This window comes from Telmatherina bonti (genome assembly GCF_933228915.1).
Source record: "Telmatherina bonti genome assembly, chromosome: 7".
Classification (NCBI taxonomy): domain Eukaryota; kingdom Metazoa; phylum Chordata; class Actinopteri; order Atheriniformes; family Telmatherinidae; genus Telmatherina; species Telmatherina bonti.
In genome coordinates, this window is record NC_136625.1 from 35,964,216 (window position 1) to 35,983,698 (window position 19,483).

At 47.4% G+C, this 19,483-nt stretch overlaps 1 protein-coding gene across 1 annotated transcript in view; it reads right to left on the bottom strand.

Moving 5' to 3' along the window:
- Nucleotides 1-8,353: 8,353 nt before the first annotated feature.
- The window catches only part of glmna (glomulin, FKBP associated protein a), a 16,836-nt gene continuing 5,706 nt past the window's right edge, over nt 8,354-19,483 (bottom strand). Inside the window, exons 6-19 of the mRNA XM_079244359.1 lie at nt 19,006-19,270; nt 18,830-18,929; nt 16,926-17,107; nt 16,797-16,850; nt 16,238-16,268; nt 13,278-13,367; nt 13,166-13,207; nt 13,017-13,090; nt 12,852-12,936; nt 12,668-12,777; nt 10,734-10,797; nt 10,517-10,652; nt 8,668-8,735; nt 8,354-8,583 (exon numbers count right to left, since the gene is read on the bottom strand). Coding sequence (XP_079100485.1) covers nt 8,494-8,583; nt 8,668-8,735; nt 10,517-10,652; nt 10,734-10,797; nt 12,668-12,777; nt 12,852-12,936; nt 13,017-13,090; nt 13,166-13,207; nt 13,278-13,367; nt 16,238-16,268; nt 16,797-16,850; nt 16,926-17,107; nt 18,830-18,929; nt 19,006-19,270 — 1,391 coding nt within the window. The 3' untranslated portion in view covers nt 8,354-8,493. The remainder of the gene's footprint in view (nt 8,584-8,667; nt 8,736-10,516; nt 10,653-10,733; nt 10,798-12,667; nt 12,778-12,851; nt 12,937-13,016; nt 13,091-13,165; nt 13,208-13,277; nt 13,368-16,237; nt 16,269-16,796; nt 16,851-16,925; nt 17,108-18,829; nt 18,930-19,005; nt 19,271-19,483) is intronic.

The following is a 19,483-nucleotide window of genomic DNA, read 5'->3' on the forward strand; positions in this document are numbered from 1 at the left end:
GGAAAAGCGAATAAAAAAAATCAAATATTGGGATTTTTTGCTTCGCAATTTTAAAATTGATTTTTTTTTTCCTTTTTTTTTTTTAGAGAAAAAAAAAATTATTAAAGTTTTTATTTTTAACACGGCTGTTCAGACTGAGGTTTCTCGAACACATATTGGATATGTGTCCAATAGGGATGGGAAAATCGAATTATAAAAAAAACAAAAAACGGTATTTTTTTGCTTCACAATTTTAAAATAGAATTTTTTTGTTTAAAAAAAAATAATTGTGTTTTCAAATAAATAAAAATAATCCAGTATGAAATTTTTGTCATTTTCATTGTTTCTATTGATCTTTTAACTTGTCTTCTTAGGCATTATAGCAGCAGAATGATGATCTGGCTGCTGTGTTTTTTCCTAATTGAAATCGCAAAAAAAAGACGAGCAAAAAAAGTTCTATACATTTTTGTTTTTAATCTACAAAAATCGGCAATATCGAAGAATTGTGAGAATCGCAATTTAAATCTAATCAGCACCCAAAAAAATCTGAATCGAATTGAGACAAAATCATTGTCACAGCCCTACTGAACCTATAATCCTCTGTGTTTTTAGGAAAAAGCTTGCATATTTCAGCAAGACAAGGCCGGACTGGAAAGTTTGTGCATCATGTAAAGCAAAGTTCAGACAGAAAGTTACAAACTTGTCAAATAGTAAAATAAAACATCATTGCAGTCTTTTTTTTTTTTTTTTTTTTTTTTGTCTTGTCCAGCATTTAGGCAAGCAGAATGATGGTCTGGATGCTGTGTTCTGCTGAGCAAATTTTCTCTGCCAAGGGAAGCTTTATAGATATAATGATCCCCTTGACTTTCTGAATTTTTATTTTATTTCTATGTTTATTTTGTATTGTTGTTTGAATTGTAGAATTTGTACTGCTGGACCAGAGAGGACAGACAAAAGACAGAAAGAGAAAGGAGAAGAAACACCTCATAAGAAAAGGGAAAGAGATAAAGGGAGAGAAAAGGGAGAGAAAAAAACAACAACTAAAAAATAACCCAAAAACAAAAAGAAAGAAAACAACCTACAGATGTATACATACACACATACAGGCACACACATACATATACACACACATACACACGCATACATACACATACATATACACACACATACACATGCATACATACACATACATATACACACACGTATACACACACGTATACACACATAATATATATATATATATATACACAAATATATATACATATGTACACATATACATATACACATACATACATTTACACACACACCTCTATGCACACACATACACACACATACATACGTACAAACATATACGCACTTGCCAGTATTAACACATATACATACACATACAAGCCAACTTTAGATCATAGTAACTAAACTATGAATCTAAAAAGTGAAATATAAATGAGAAACAAACAGAAATGAGAAAACCAGCTGCTGTTAGTGAATAAAACTGCGTGACGACTCGGTGACTGTGTCACATGCAGAACATGCAGAGTGGAACGTGTTCCGGAAAAGGTGATCATGCCAGTGTGACCCTTCCCACACAAAGGCAAGAGGCACGCCAGGAGGACCCCCGAGACCAGGGCCATCGGCAGCCATCCCCAGGCGCAGACCCCAACCGCCCCACCCCGGAGCCAGCCATGCACCGACCCAGGAGGAGGCAGAGGGGGGTCCCAGCCAGAGTCCCCCGCAGTCAGGGGGAACAGGCCCCAGCAGGCCCGGACCAGCGAGGACCGGCCCCGCCGGGCACCGGCCCCCCAGGGCAGACAGAGCGCAGGCCCCACGGCCCCAAGAGCCCAGAAGCAACCCCCCACCCCCGCAGGCAGAGGGCCCAGCCCACACCGACGGAGGGCCGGGATCCCCAGACCGCCACCGAGCGGCAGCCAGGCCGCACCCCAGCGCACCAGCAGCGCTCCCCGAGCACCAAGACCCTCCACGCACCCACGCACACAAACACACACACATACGCACACACGCACACACATGTGCACACACACACACACACACACACACACACACACACACACACACACACACACACACACACATGCACCCACCCACCTACCCCCACCCACACCCACACGCATCCACACTTCCTCCTTAAACACACCCTATACACCCATTCTCTTACACACGCTCAAACTCACACTCTCCTACCCCTGTTCTTTATACACACACACCCCCTCACACACACATCCCTGCTCCCTCTATAATCACCCATTCTTCCATACACGCATACCCCACTCTACACACACACACACACACCTCCCTACACCCCTCTATCCACATTCACAGTCCTCATTGTACACCCACCCCATCACTTCCCTGTACCACCAACATAACCCCACATACGCACCCCCACCCATCTGCATACACCCCCCCTTCCTCCTATCCCAGCGGCCATCCACTTTCCTAAATTCTTTCACCCTGATCCCCCCACCCCCCCCCTACCCTAACATTCAGTCACCACTTCATCCATTGGCTCATGCACGCCCTCACCTTTCTTTCCCAACGTGTCCCCTGTGAGATACCCCCGGGGGAGCAGGGGATAGGAGGGCCCTGATCAGGGCCCCACAACTACCCCCCACCCCTGTCAATGCCCCCCCACCACTCCACACATGCAGCCGATCCAGCACCACCCAGGGCCAGCAGCAGTCCCACCCCCGCCAGGCCAGCCCAGACCCAGGCCCCCTGAACAGCACCACTCCCCCGCCCAAACTCCTCCGGCACAGCCCCAGAAATAGGGGCGTGGCAGGACCCCATTGTCACCCCCTCCCTCCCAGCTTATGAATGATTGTGAAGTGTGTGTTGTTTGCAATTAAAATTGGGAAGAAGTAACCACATCATGTTGGGAGCGGGACCACCAAAGCAGCCCCGCCCACCGCACACTGCATGGCCCGCCCCCCAAAATATGTCCATGTGTTGTCAGTGTGTGTTTTTTGTGTTATGTTGACTAAGTGTAATTAAAACTGGGAGGTGAACCGATGCTGGATGCAGCGATCGAAACCACCTTGATGGCCTCTCTCACCATCCAGATCAACGTGTCCACCTCCCAACGCCCTGCCTGTGTGTGGTGGAAGAAGGGAAGGAGGGGAGTCCGGGGATTTAGGTCCCGAGGGAAGCGCGCCTCCCTCAAGAAGATGAGCCACCTGCGGCACGAGGCACGTCCCCCATTCCCGGGGCCCCCGAAGGCCAGGACAGGCCAAGGGCAGCTGCCCCAACAACCAGGGCCCTCAGCAACCCCAATAAAGGAGCCGCCACCGGCCCCAGAAGGCACCAACGAACCACATGCAAAAGTGGGGGGGGGGAGACAGACCAAGGGCCCACCGCCCCCACACCCCTAGGAGACGCCCCCACCCAGAGACACGTTGCATTCCCTTCTCCTTTACACACCAACACATTCACACCCCCTCACCATCAGCCTGGTATACACACACATCTACACACACACACACACACCTACAGACCCACACATACATCTATACACATACACACCCATTCTAACAGATACACGGCCAAAAGATTAGTCCACCTCCAAAACCCTACATCCCACTCACCTCCCTGCCCATCACAAAACACCCCTTCTCATTCTACCTACCCTAGAACAAACCACCACAACTCCCCACTTCTCTCACTGAAGTCCTACCCCCTTCATAATCATGACCCTTCACCCCCCTATACACCTACATACACATGCACCCCCCACTCCCCCCTACACATGGGCCACTACCCCCATACACATGCATCTCAATACTCCTCTATATACACACCCCTATCTCCCATGCATTTAACACCAGATTATCCACACACAAGCCCTTACCCCTTCCCATACACACCCACTCCCTCATTCACAACCCCAACCCCCCACACAATCATGTATCACACGCCCCAAAACCTCCACCCCCACACCTACATGCCCTAACACACTCCCCCTTACACACAACCCTACCCCCCACAAACTCATGCTCCACTACACTCCCCATAAACCCCCCACATATAAACCACCCCACACCTCCTACACCCCACACACTCATGTACTATCACAGTCCCCTAAACCTCCACCCCAACACCCCTCACACACTCCCGCATACACACACCCCTCACCCCCTATACCTTCATGTACCGCTACAATCCTCTATACACACCCCGCATATACACCACCGCACTCCCTCATACATACACCCCCACACATACATGCCTCAACACACTCCCACATACACGCACCCCTACCCCCCATACATTCATGTACCACCACACTCCTCCATACACACCCCATATATACACAGGCACCCCCCATCCTGAACTATCTTGGGCCCGGGTCCCTCTGCCGGGCACCAGGGCACGGACCCGCCCCCACTGCAGCGGCAGGTCCAGGTCAGCCCAACCCCCCCACGGCAGGGCCAACCCCCCATCCCCGAGAAGCAGGGGACAGCCCCGGGCACCGGAGCCCAGGACCCGCACCCCGCCCACCCCACAGCGGCACGGCCACCCATCACGGAGCCAATACCCGCCGATCCAGCCCCCGCCAGCGACCTCGCCCCACCGCCAAAAGGCAACTCCAACCATTGATCAACCCAAGGCCTCCCGCCAGGTCTGGAAACCTAGCCCCCCCAGTAATGAAGCAGCCAAGATCCCCGTCCAGGGGTCCACCCCAGACCCATAGCCACCTGAGCCACCCAGCCACTCCCTAGCCCCAAGCAGGATGAGGTCACACTCTCCCCCCTACACTAAGTGATGGAGTTGATCACAGGAGACCAGAGAGAGTGAAATTCAACTGACTGATCCTTTGAGGAGGCAGACATCATTTCCATGCTGATGTAATCTAATAACAGATTTCTAAACTGCTGGATACACAGATTCTGTTTGCTTTTCCAGTTCACAAGGATAGTTTTCTTTGCAATGCACAGGCTGCTGAGGATTGGTTTTGCTAAATTAAACCCTGTTATTTTCACCTAAGTGACTCAATAGGCACAATTTGGGGTTTGCAGGGATATTACATTTAAACCAGTCTGACAGATCTTTACATACCTGGAGCCAGAATCTCTGGACAGGTGGACAAGACCATAAGGCATGGTAGTAGCTGTCAATCATGTTGTCAGTACAGTGTGAACAGATATGTGAGTGTAACAGACCCATCCTGAACATCCTGTGTCCCGTATAATGAGTTCTGTGTAGAATTTTGAATTGTATTAATTGCATGCTTGAATTCTTAGTCATTTTGAATGTGTTTAAGCAGATTTGTGACCATTCATTTTGATTGAAGTTGCTGGATAAGTCTGCTTCCCATTTAGAAGTTGGGAGAGAGATGGAATCTTCTAGCTTCAATAGTAATCTGTATATTTTGGATAGTAGCTTCGGGGCCTTAAGATTTAGGAATTCTGCAACCCTTATAGGTAACTGTAAGTTTAGTTGATCAGTGGTGTATTTCTTACTTATGATAGATTTAAGTTGGTGGTATTCTAAGAATTTGGTGCTGCTGAATTCATACCGTGAAGAAATTGCATCAAATGGCAGAAAGTTTCCATTTTCTACTATATGTTCTAACTGCTTTACTCCTTTATTCTTCCACCGAGGGAAGTTTATCATCTTTTTGTTTTGCAGGAAGTCAGGATTGTTCCAGATGGGTGTGAGCTTACATGGAATAAGCGCAGACTTGGTTACTTTCAGGAATTCCCACCAAGCCGTTAAACTGGAGCTGATGTTAATGCTTTTAAAACACTTATATGACTTGACAGTTGAGCTGATGAATGGTAAATCAGAGATGACTAAATCCTCACACAATGCTTGCTCAACATCCAGCCATGGCTCATCCAAAGAACTTGGATTAAGCCACTTGGAGATGCATTGCAGCCTATTACATAAGAAATATTGATTAAAATTTGGCAGGTCCAACCCACCTCTGTCTTTGGTCTGTTGTAAAGTTTTTAGACTAATGCGGGATGGCTTGTTTTTCCAGAGAAATCTGGATATGTGGGAGTCTAGTGATTTAAACCAAGTGGAGGATGGTCTGATGGGAACCATTGAGAAAAGGTAATTAACTTTTGGTAAAACCATCATTTTAACAGTGGAAACCCTCCCCATAAGTGATATGGGCAAGCGGTTCCACCTTGAGAGGTCATCCTCTACTGTTTTTATTAGCTGATCATGATTTAACTTTATTAGTTCGGTTAGTCTGGGAGAGATTATTATACCTAAATAACTAATATTTCCTGACTGTATAGTGGTGTTAGATATGTTTTTAAAGTCACAGTTAATGGGCATTGCTGTAGTCTTTAACCAGTTAATAGAATAGTCTGATATTGAAGAGAATGTATTAATTAGTGTGATTGTTTGAGAAAGTGTTGTTTGTGAGTTGTTAAGGAAAAGTAAAATGTCATCTGCGTAAAGACTAATTTTATGTTCAATATTTTTAGCTTGAATTCCTTTGATTTCTGGGTTTTGTCTTATGGCAGCTGCCAGAGGTTCAATAAAAATGGCAAAGAGTGATGGAGAAAGTGGGCAGCCCTGTCTGGTGCCTCTCTGTAAGCAGAAGTTTGGAGAAGTTTTGTCATTAGTCTTCACACATGCATTTGGGTTGTTGTATAATATTTTTATCCAGTCAATAAATGATGACCCAAACCCAAATTCTTTTAAAGTTGCAAATAAAAGTTTCCAGTTTACACGGTCAAATGCTTTTTCTGCATCTAAAGATATAACTGTGGACTTCAGATTGTGTAGAGTTGAATAATCTATTATGTTAATTAATCTGCGCATGTTAGTGTAGGAATGTCTACCTTTTATAAAGCCTGTTTGATCAGGGTGAATAATGGAAGGGGTTATTTTCTCTATCCTTCTGGCTAGAGCTTTGCTGATTATTTTGAGATCTACGTTTATTAATGAAATTGGACGATAACTGGATGGGAGTGTAGGGTCCTTTCCTGGTTTTAATAGGACTGAAATATTTGCCAAGTTCATATTGGAGGGTATTTTTTGCTTTTCCTTTATTTCTAATACCATGCTGTAAAAGGTTGGAGCCAGTGTGGTCCAGAATTCTTTGTAGAATTCAGCTGGATAACCATCTGGACCTGGTGCTTTATTATTTGGCATACGGTGGAGAGCTTCATGGAGCTCATGAACTGAAATAGGTGAATCTAGAGCCATTTTATTTTCCTGATTTATTTTAGGAAGATTGATGCTGCTAAGAAATTGGTTAATATTCTCATCTTTTGGATTTATTTGTGATGAATATAATGCTTTGTAAAATTCTTTGAAAGTATTGTTTATCATGTCAGGATCATGGCTGATATTTCCTTCTGAATCTTTTATAGAGGAAATTGTTGTTTTCTCCTTATTTGCCTTTAGTTGGTTAGCCAGGAACTTTCCAGATTTGTTACCATGTTCAAAATTGTCCAATCGAAGTCTTTGCACCATGAATTGTGTTCTTTTATCTATTATTTCATTAAGTTCTAATTTGGCTTTTCTAATATCATTCAGTGTGTGTTCTTCTGGGGAGACATGGTAAGCTTCCTCTAGTGATTTAATTCTGAGTTCTAATTCTGATGTTCTCAAAGTTTCCTTCTTTTTCTTATGGGAAGAGAAGGATATTATTTTCCCTCTCATTACTGCTTTTCCTGCTTCCCACAGAACACACGCTGAAGTTTCTGGTCTGTTATTGTTTTCTAGATATGAGGACCATTCTCTTTTAAAGTAATTGATGAACTCAGGATCTTTAAGTAAAGATGTATTAAATCTCCAGTTTCTAGTGGCTGGCTTACAGTTTTTACTTCTAAGGGTTAATGATACAGGTGCATGATCACTGATGATTATGGGATGGATCTTTATCTCTGATATGTCACTCATGAGTGAACTGCTGATTAGGAAGTAATCTAGTCTAGAATAGGTATGGTGAACTGAAGAGAAGAAAGTGTATTCTCTCAGTGTCGGGTGATGAGAACACCATGCATCGCAAAGACCAAAATCCTTCATGTACTGTTTAACCGTTTCAGCTGATTTCCAACCTCGATACTTCCCTGATGAACTGTATTTGTCAAGAATAACATTTAAGTCCCCTGCTACAATGATTGTGTTATCTAAGTGATCATAGAGCGGTCTTATATTTTTTCATTTGAGACAACATCCCGACTTCTTTGTCACGAGGGGGGGGGGTGTTGTACCACAAACCAGATGTAAACTTCTTATTTAAAAAAAAAAAAAACCCAAAAAACCCCACAGAAAGTAACTTTAACTGGTCTACAAAAGTTGGAGCATTTATTACAGACTGTTTTACAGACAATGTGCAACATTTACATCTTTCCTGAATTTTATAAACCTGAAAAACACATTCTCTCTCGCCCTCACACACACGCACACACACAAGCATGACATACTTGCACCAAGATTGACCTGCAAATAATTAAAATGCTAAACAAGTCAAAAGGTATATTTCGCCCTCTGAAAGGACAGATAGGGAGGGTTGTTTGGGTCTCTTGCAGTTTACAGATCGTCTTTCACCTGGATGAGCTCTTCTATCCTCACCAACACGCTCTCAATCATGTCAAACGTGTGGAGGGCTGAGTACAGAGCCTAAAAGCAGCCAATGAAACTCAGTCAGGTCAGGTTACACTTCATATGAATCCAAAAAAATAATGCAAACAAGCAGTATCTGACCTGAATCTGGGACTCGGATGTCATGTTTGGCAGCTTCTCATCGCCGACAGACACAGTCAGAACAGACTCTGTAGAAAACGTATCAGCTGTCAGTAAAAACATTTTGCTTACGCCTTACGCCTTAAACTATATATGGGAGGTTAGTTGTGGTACTAGACGACCAGAGGGACTGGGAACCAGTTGATGAAGAAATAAAGGGTGTGACATGGAAAGCTGTTGGGTCCCGTTATGCCACGGTCTTAGTGAATACTTGAGTCTGATTGGCTGCAGAGCGTCTAATAAAAAGTGTTGTTGGACACCACAAAAAAAAAAAAAGTTACGATTGCTGATAGCTGATTGGTCTAAATTATTGTGCTGACTCAGAAGCTTGTTGGTAACCGTGGCAACACCAAATCAGAACATGCTAGCCCCTCTGGATCGACAGCAGATTCAGTCTGCAGTCAGCATCCACAACCGTTACATCTACATCTTTAAATGCCACCATCATGGCATTGCTGGTATCTGTTAAATTTCACGATCAATAAGAACGTTACTTCATCTCCTGTCGTTGTGCCTCGTTGACCTCGGAGTGAATGCTGGATATTGTTTAGAAAAACGATTTAGGATCAACTTACTTGATTGATACAATGATCAGAATAAATGCTGGATAATATTCTCTGCAATGAAAATGATTTAGGAAACTATGTGTGGACTTTGATTCTTTGAAATAAAATTTCATATCATCCTCTGGACTCACACAAGCGGTAAGAGGTGAACCCATCTTCTGAAATCATGCTTTTATATCACGTAACGTCACGTTAATCATCACCTCACTTCAGGCCGGATGAAGAGCTCTCTGTGACCAGAGCTGGTTACCTTGGCAACACCAGCAATAACATATTAAATAATCCACTCAGACTTCTTGTGAAAAAACTTCAGATTCTGACGGTAAAAACCAAAATTTACATATTAACTGATTTCCAGGCGGTCCTCGGGTTATGCGGTTCTTGACTTGATGTCATTTCGACTTTACAACACTCCTTAAATAAATGTAAATAAAAAATAGAGCAAGTTTTGAAGTTACGAGCGTCCACATAAGCTCTTACTACGCGTGATACAAAGGCTAAGACGACGCCTCAGTGCATATTTTAATCCCCTGTACTGTTTTTCTATTAATATGATGTATAATACGTGTATTTAGACAGTAATTTAGTGATCAAGGGTGCAATATGGGGTATTTACAGATAAAAATCAGACTTAAGCGAAATTTTGGGTTACGTCGCAGCAGTAGGAACGGAACTTGTTTGTATACTGAGGACCGCTTGTATAGTGGTATAAGCATGATAATGCCCAACAAGGTGTCCATTATCAAATATTAATGGACAGCCCAGAAGCTTTGCGTTGGACGGTTCACGCCTCCACGCCGTCCATTTGTTTCTGATAATGTCTGACATTATCCCTTACCTATAAAACATTGAGATAACTACATATAGCCATGTTTACATTATCCCAGCAGGACGACAGCCGTCGTACATTCACAAGTGGGTGTGGTATGGTTAATCAATGCTATTCCTTTCTTCACCACTAGACGTCAGTAATTCTTATACACTGGACCTTTAATTTCTACCATGAGATCAATGAGAATCGTTTCTATAAATATGGTTATTTGAAAAATCTGACAACCAACTATGTTTTAGTGGTTATAACTGGTGTTATCTGATGATTTGTACAAGTTAAGCTTATTCCGTCTTTTTCTTTTTCCTTTTACTCTGTCTCTTTTTTTTTGCTAACATTTATGAAGGTTGTCGCCAACAAAAAACTAAAAACTAAAACAGAAGCACGTCTTCATCAGAAGAAACACTGATCTGACCTTTGCTCTTGTCCTTCTTGCTCTCCTTGGTGTTGTTCAGCTCCATCTCATAATGAGCTCTTGACATGTTCAGCCCAACACGTAGAGGCTTCATGAATGTATCTTCTACCTTATACAGCTCTGTCCAGATACCCGTCTGCAAGGTGGACGGCAGAGGACAGACATGAGCATGATGACCGTCACCTTCATCATGAGACTGTTTCCAGTCTGCACTCACCTGGTTCTCTGTCACTTTGTCTCTGATGACCAGGTAACGCAGCAGGTTCAGGGCCTCCATGACTCTGTAGGGAACCAAACACCACGTTTATTTCAGACATGATGTTGACGGATACCTACAGCGCGGACGTGAACTCCTGACGTTTTATACATCATGACATCGTGTCTTTAGGTTCAATCAGAAACAAAGCGGAGTGAAAACGCAGAAGAGGTGCGTAAAAAGCGAAACCCATCCCACGAGCTCGTAGAAAAACCTTCAAAAACATCCGTCTCATCATTTTCACAGCCGTTGCTTCAGTTCTTCCAGGTCTGCGATACATCCCACCATAGCCTTTAAATCATACTGGACTGGATCAGGTCCACATTCTGGTGCAGATCTCCTGCTGCGTTCGGAGCCGGGTCCTGCTGCGTTCGGATCCGGGTCCTGCTGCGTGGGACACGTTCTGACAAGCTGTAGCTGTCTAACATCTGACTCCAGAATACTTTGGTATCCAGAGAGTTCATGGTCCACTACATTACAGGAGCAACAGCTGTTCTTCCAGTTCAAGTCTTACTGGTTGTGTCCAGTTGTGTCTGGTCTTACTGGTTGTGTCTGGTCTTACTGGTTGTGTCCAGTTGTGTCTGGTCTTAATGGTTGTGTCTGGTCTTACTGGTTGTGTCCAGTTGTGTCTGGTCTTACTGGTTGTGTCTGGTCTTACTGGTTGTGTCCAGTTGTGTCTGGTCTTACTGGTTGTGTCCAGTTGTGTCTGGTCTTATTGGTTGTGTCTGGTTGTGTCTGGTCTTATTGGTTGTGTCTGGTCTTACTGGTTGTGTCTGGTCTTATTGGTTGTGTCTGGTCTTACTGGTTGTGTCTGGTCTTATTGGTTGTGTCTGGTCTTATTGGTTGTGTCCAGCTGTGTCTGGTCTTATTGGTTGTGTCTGGTCTTATTGGTTGTGTCTGGTCTTACTGGTTGTGTCTGGTCTTACTGGTTGTGTCCAGTTGTGTCTGGTCTTACTGGTTGTGTCTGGTCTTACTGGTTGTGTCCAGTTGTGTCTGGTCTTATTGGTTGTGTCCAGTTGTGTCTGGTCTTATTGGTTGTGTCCAGTTGTGTCTGGTCTTACTGGTTGTGTCCAGTTGTGTCTGGTCTTACTGGTTGTGTCCAGTTGTGTCTGGTCTTACTGGTTGTGTCCAGTTGTGTCTGGTCTTACTGGTTGTGTCCAGTTGTGTCTGGTCTTACTGGTTGTGTCTGGTCTTACTGGTTGTGTCCAGTTGTGTCTGGTCTTATTGGTTGTGTCTGGTCTTAATGGTTGTGTCTGGTCTTACTGGTTGTGTCTGGTCTTACTGGTTGTGTCCAGTTGTGTCTGGTCTTATTGGTTGTGTCTGGTCTTACTGGTTGTGTCTGGTCTTACTGGTTGTGTCTGGTCTTATTGGTTGTGTCTGGTCTTACTGGTTGTGTCTGGTCTTACTGGTTGTGTCTGGTCTTACTGGTTGTGTCCAGTTGTGTCTGGTCTTATTGGTTGTGTCTGGTCTTACTGGTTGTGTCTGGTCTTACTGGTTGTGTCCAGTTGTGTCTGGTCTTATTGGTTGTGTCTGGTCTTACTGGTTGTGTCTGGTCTTACTGGTTGTGTCCGGTTGTGTCTGGTCTTATTGGTTGTGTCTGGTCTTACTGGTTGTGTCCAGTTGTGTCTGGTCTTACTGGTTGTGTCTGGTCTTACTGGTTGTGTCTGGTCTTACTGGTTGTGTCCGGTTGTGTCTGGTCTTATTGGTTGTGTCCGGTTGTGTCTGGTCTTATTGGTTGTGTCTGGTCTTACTGGTTGTGTCCAGTTGTGTCTGGTCTTATTGGTTGTGTCTGGTCTTACTGGTTGTGTCCAGTTGTGTCTGGTCTTATTGGTTGCGTCCAGTCTTGTGTTCTGGTGAAGAGACGTTCAAACCTCTCAGATCACGGCTAAACCAACCTGTCCAGGTTCTGCAGGAGGTCGGTCTCTGGACCATTGGGAAGACTGAAGACCTTCCGCAGCAGAGGCAGCAGGTGGACCCCCTCAAACCACGTGTTACCATTACCTGGCTGGAAACCAGACGGAACAGCAACTCCAGTTAAACTCCAGTCCCTGCACCATGAAGCTTAATGTGCTGTCGTACCTGCAGAGCAAAGTCAATCTGCGTCTTGATGTTTTTAATGATGTAGCCTTCCACTCCTGAGTGGTTACTGGTCCTGAGCATGAACCTGAGACCAGAAGACACAACTTGCAGCCATGAGGGGGACGAGACACACGTCTAATGGTTCCATTACAAGGAGGGGCTTACTGGAAAAACTGGTACTTGGCTTCAGTGTCAAATTTATCGATGCTTATCTGGAACACCTTCAGTCCTTTTGTCCTCTGAGGACAGAAGAAATAAATCTGTAAACACACTTCAGTAAACGTACAAAGTGTTGTCATTGTGCCACGACTCACCAAATCATGCCTGGGACACATCGTCATGACCTTTACCAAGTTCTGAAAACAGACGCTGACATGAACAAACAGCCTGGAAGCAGAGGTCGGACTGAGCTGGAGAGGAACTGACCTGAGGAACAGTGAGGAAGGTTTTAATCTCCAGCAAAGCTGCCGGCAGACTGCCGTCATCCACCCGCACCAGACTCCTCTCATACAGCTCCTGGTGATGGAGAAACAGAGCGAAGATGGACTGGAGATGTTTAAAAAGATGCAGATCAGAGAAACTAAAGTCCCAACAGTAGAAACGAAGAGTCTGAAGGAGGCGGTCACACTAAAGAGACGCTGATACGATGAGTTTGCCTCGAGATGCAAACCACAAAACTGTTGTGTCTGGATGGAGGCTGCCAGTGGAACCAGTGTTTACTGGTGATGTGGGTGCTGACAGAGGCAGATGGATGAATCCTGAGGTATACAAGCTGCCAAACTGTCAGGATGCCATTCAGCTACCCAGAACGCACCGAGAAAACAGCTGAAGAACTTCCTCCCTGAACGGCAGGAGGGACACGCCCAGAACCAGAAACATGAAACGAGGCTGCTGGTCTGAGGATTTACTGGGATTTTCACACACAAGCAAACGTAAAGCATGAACATGCATGCCTGTAAAGTCGGAAATATTTCTAAATATTTATTTTCTTCTTTATAAAAGACACACATGCAAGATTTTGCAACAATAGCAGCTGCTACGATGCTCATCTGTGATGAGCTTCTCGCTGCAAATTCATCGTTTCTATCTTCTACGTGGCTCGTAGGAATCCTGTATGGTCATCTCAGTCCAGCCGAGCCGCATTCCACACGACACACACGAAGGAAAACCTCACAACAAAACACTTAAGATGCAACAAAGAATCAACAGTCGCTTCTTCAGGCTCGAGACTTTGCAGGCTTCCAGTAAGGCAGCGAGTTGCTGAAGGAGGAGAGGCTGGAAGTCTTCGTCAGCGGCCAGAAGTCACACTGCAGCCTGGACCTGCAGCCTGGACCCTGCAGCCTGGACCCCGCAGCCTGGACCCCGCAGCCTGGACCCCGCAGACTGGACCCTGCAGCCTGGACCCCGCAGCCTGGACCCCGCAGCCTGGACCTGCAGCCTGGACCCCGCAGCCTAGACCCCGCAGCTTAAACCTGCAGCCTGGACCCCGCAGCCTGGACCTGCAGCCTGGACCTGCAGCCTGGACCCCGCAGCCTAGACCCCGCAGCTTAAACCTGCAGCCTGGACCCCGCAGCCTGGACCTGCAGCCTGGACCCCGCAGCTTAAACCTGCAGCCTGGACCCCGCAGCCTGGACCCCGCAGCCTGGACCCTGCAGCCTGGACCCCGCAGCCTAGACCCCGCAGACTGGACCCCGCAGCCTAGACCCCGCAGACTGGACCCCGCAGCTTAAACCTGCAGCCTGGACCCCGCAGCCTGGACCCCGCAGCCTAGACCTGCAGCCTGGACCCCGCAGCCTAGACCCCGCAGCCTAGACCCCGCAGCCTAGACCTGCAGCCTGGACCCCGCAGCCTAGACCCCGCAGCCTAGACCCCGCAGCCTGGACCTGCAGCCTGGACCCCGCAGCTTAAACCTGCAGCCTGGACCCCGCAGCCTGGACCTGCAGCCTGGACCCCGCAGCCTGGACCCCGCAGCCTGGACCCCGCAGCCTGGACCCCGCAGCCTGGACCTGCAGCCTGGACCCCGCAGCCTAGACCTGCAGCCTAGACCTGCAGCCTGGACCCCGCAGCCTAGACCTGCAGCCTGGACCCCGCAGCCTAGACCCCGCAGCCTAGACCTGCAGCCTGGACCCCGCAGCCTAGACCCCGCAGCCTGGACCTGCAGCCTGGACCCCGCAGCTTAAACCTGCAGCCTGGACCCCGCAGCCTGGACCTGCAGCCTGGACCCCGCAGCCTGGACCCCGCAGCCTGGACCCCGCAGCCTGGACCCCGCAGCCTGGACCCCGCAGCCTAGACCTGCAGCCTAGACCTGCAGCCTGGACCCCGCAGCCTAGACCTGCAGCCTGGACCCCGCAGCCTGGACCCCGCAGCCTGGACCCCGCAGCCTGGACCCCGCAGCCTGGACCCCGCAGCCTGGACCCCGCAGCTTAAACCTGCAGCCTGGACCCCGCAGCCTAGACCCCGCAGCCTAGACCCCGCAGCCTAGACCCCGCAGCCTGGACCCCGCAGCCTGGACCCCGCAGCCTAGACCCCGCAGCCTGGACCCCGCAGCCTGGACCCCGCAGCCTAGACCTGCAGCCTGGACCTGCAGCCTAGACCCCGCAGCCTAGACCTGCAGCCTAGACCCCGCAGCCTGGACCTGCAGCCTGGACCTGCAGCCTGGACCTGCAGCCTAGACCCCGCAGCCTAGACCTGCAGCCTGGACCCCGCAGCCTAGACCCCGCAGCCTAGACCCGCAGCCTGGACCCCGCAGCCTGGACCCCGCAGCCTGGACCTGCAGCCTGGACCTGCAGCCTGGACCCCGCAGCCTGGACCTGCAGCCTGGACCTGCAGCCTGGACCTGCAGCCTGGACCTGCAGCCTGGACCTGCAGCCTGGACCCCGAAGCCTGGACCCCGAAGCCTGGACCCCGAAGCCTGGACCCCGAAGCCTGAACCCCGCAGCCTGGACCCCGCAGCCTGGACCTGCAGCCTGGACCCCGCAGCCTGGACCCCGCAGCCTGGACCCCGCAGCCTGGACCTGCAGCCTGGACCCCGCAGCTTAAACCTGCAGCCTGGACCCCGCAGCTTAAACCTGCAGCCTGGACCCCGCAGCTTATACCCCGAAGCCTGACCCCGCAGCTTATACCCCGAAGCCTGACCCTGCAGCCTGGACCCCGCAGCTTAAACCTGCAGCCTGGACCCCGCAGCTTATACCCCGAAGCCTGACCCTGCAGCCTGGACCTGCAGCCTGGACCCCGCAGCCCTGACCCCGCAGCCTGGACCCCGCAGCCTGGACCCCGCAGCCTGGACCCCGCAGCCCTGACCCTGCAGCCTGGACCCCGCAGCCTGGACCCCGCAGCCTTGTGGTTGCACAGCCTCTTCAGCAGATGTGTGTGTTACTTTGACTTACCAGTCCTTTCTGAACTTTATAGTCTTCAGTTCTGACAGAAAACAAGCAAAAAAAAAACAAAAACAAAAACAAAAAAAAAACAGCTTCAATAAAAATCCACAACACATGACATGTTAATACTTCTGGGTGTCCACCTATGGAAACACGCGTTCTAAACAACAGGCGTGAGGAAGTGAATGATCCGGGTTTGCTCAGAGTTCAGCAACATTACGGCTCAAAGATGAGTTCATCTGACTGATAAGACGTTCTGACAGAACAGTCCCAGGACTCCTCTGACCCCCGTCTGACAGGTTGCTCTCAGACGTTTCCTGCAACACCTTCTCCACGCAGAATCTTTAGAAGACTTCACATACCCTGCTGTGGGAAAGTATTTGCCCCCTTCATGATCTCTTACTACTCTGCAAATTTAATATCAGACAAACAACCTGAGTAAAAACTAAATGCACTTTTTAACTGATTTGATTCATGATTGATTTATTTTTGTTTACTTTAACAAACAAAAGCTTGGATTTGAACAGAGCTGTGAATAGTTGTACGTCCTCTGTGTAAATCAGGTTACCTGGACAGGAGGAGGGAGACGTGCTCCATGTTACACCGAAGGCAGAACACGGAGCTGTGGAGAGGACACACAGCAAGTGAGGGGGAGGGGCTTACCTCACTTTAAATCCCACCAATCAGAGAGGCTTACCTGAAAACACTGGGGAAGGTGTCAGCGGCCAGGTGATGCACAAACACCAGGTAAGCCAAGCTGGCCATGGAGTTTTTAGGGTAACGCACCTCCTCCTCCAGGAAGCCCAGAACCTGCTTCCTCTTCATCACAGGCTGGAACATGAGGCCAGAGAGGGACTGTCCGATGGCGCCAAGGATGTTCTGCAACACACACACACACACACACACACACACACACACACACACACACACACACACACACACACACACACACACACACACACACACACACACACACACACACACACACACACACACACACACACACTGACCATTACCACCACGTCTGATGCTGTAAACACGCCAGTTTGTTCTGCTGCTGTTGTTCATTTTTACAACTGAATGACAATACTACATTAATAGTAATAATAACATTAAATACATATTTTCCCATTAAAAACTTTTTTCCACAGTTCCAGAATATTCTGCTTAAGTTTCTAAACATGAACCAGGCTGAACAGAATATTAAAATGAAATTAAATGTAAAATACTTTATTAATCCCCAAAGGGAAATTCAATAATTTAATAATGATAATTATTATTTATTATTTTAATAATAATAATTTTAATAATTAATTAAGCTGTAATGATGAAATGAAAAATATTTTATTAATCCCCAAAGGGAAATTCAATCATTTAATAATAATAATAATAATAATAATAATAATAATGATAACAGTAATTATTTTAATAATAATTTTAATTAATTTAATTATTTATAAAAAATTAATAAATTCATTTAATTTTAATAATAATTATTAATAATAATAATTCTCCCATCAGTTGCAGTTTCATGTTAACCTGCTGATGCTTAGAGGTGTGTTTTTGTGTTGCATCTTTATCCTTCCCCCTTTAGGTGAAGTGTAGAGATACTTTATTTTTTCCAACACCCACCCATCCTTCCTCATGTCAACTTTTCCTCATTTATAAAAGCAGCGCCGCTAAAAACTGGCTGCAGGGCCGAAGTTTCAGTTCTGTTCTGTAAACTTGTCAAATGTAAATGTCTGTATGACTGACCTTGGACGAGCTGGCTTGAACCTTGAATTTCCCTAAATAAATAAAGTATCTTTGATTTGATCTGATCACGCCAACATCTCCGCTACTGAACCTGGAGGTTCCTGAATCGCTTCTGGACCAGGATTTGGAGGAACGCTTCCTGCTTTACACCACAGCAGGAAACTGGGCAGGTTGAGCGGAGGACACACTGAAGCAGGGGTCCGGTCCTCCAGATCTTCCATCCTGCTGCTTTTAGATGCATCCCACCTCCAACACAGCTGAATCAAATGAACGTCTCGTCGTCAGGCCTCTGCAGAGCTGCACAACATGCAGAAGAGACCACTCATCTTGTTCGTTCAGGTTCGTTCAGGTGTGTTGCTAAAAGTTGCAGGATGGTAGATCTGGAGGACCGGAGTCGGGAATTCCTGCCCTGAAGGCTCCAACATTCCCAACCCCGATATTCCACTCACTCCGCCTCCACCTTGCTGACGCAGCAGCCTTGTTGGGATGTCCAGCATCCATCCATCCTTTTTAAAGAACTCCGATGTGGTTCGGGTCAGCAGGGACCGGCATCCTCCCAGCGCCCACCAGTGGCCTTGCTGTGAAGTTGTGGTGCTAACCACCCGTCTTTCTACCCAGTCTGCATGCAAACTGGGACGGTCTTCGTACTGTGGGACGTCCTGCTCAGCTGCAAACTACAGATCGAACCTGCCTGAGGTTGTTATCGGTGATCCGACGGAGGGAAACAAGATCAATCTAACAGGAAAACTGGTTTCGCTAACTGAATGCTTCCTGCAGAATCATCTGGAACACTCAGCTGGGTTTACATTGTGATGAGAAACGTGGCTGTGAAGGAGTTTTCCTGACCAGGATCTCTGTGGCAAACGTCCTGAGTGGAGACAGCGGCAGCGTGTCGGCATCTCGGAGCTGAACCTCCAGCAGCGGGTGACTCAGACTCTTCATGCAGCTGCAGGACAGAAAAAACACACTTTCAGCTCCATCCAGCTGCATTTGGAAGAAACCTTTTCAGGGTTTTCTCTCACAACTTGAGGAGTTCCGTCTGCAGCTCGTCCTCCGTGTCCCCGTTGGGTCCGCCTGCGGTCTCGCCACTCAGCAGCGTTTGCTCCGCCTCGTGGACAAAAGGTTTAACAAAGTCTATCAGGTCGGCGCAGCTCCGACCGAGAGAAAACACGTCGTCCTCCTCCTGCTCCTTGGTTTGAGGGATGGGCAGTTTGGCCACCTGGTCCAGCACGGAGGACAGGGTCATGCCCAAGGACGAGGCCTTCCGGCTGCCCAGGCTCAGCAGCACTGAGAGGACAGGAAAGGTTCAATTCAGCTTTATTTATACAGCGACACTTTCCACACACATCATTTCAATCCAGTTCATACACATCCTAGAATAGAAACCAACTGATTGCATCGAGTCATGACTTGGATCCAATCCTCCATCCTGAGCTGCAGGCGGCGACAGTGGGAAGGAAAAAACTCCCCTTTAACAGGAAGAAAACCTCCGGATGTGAA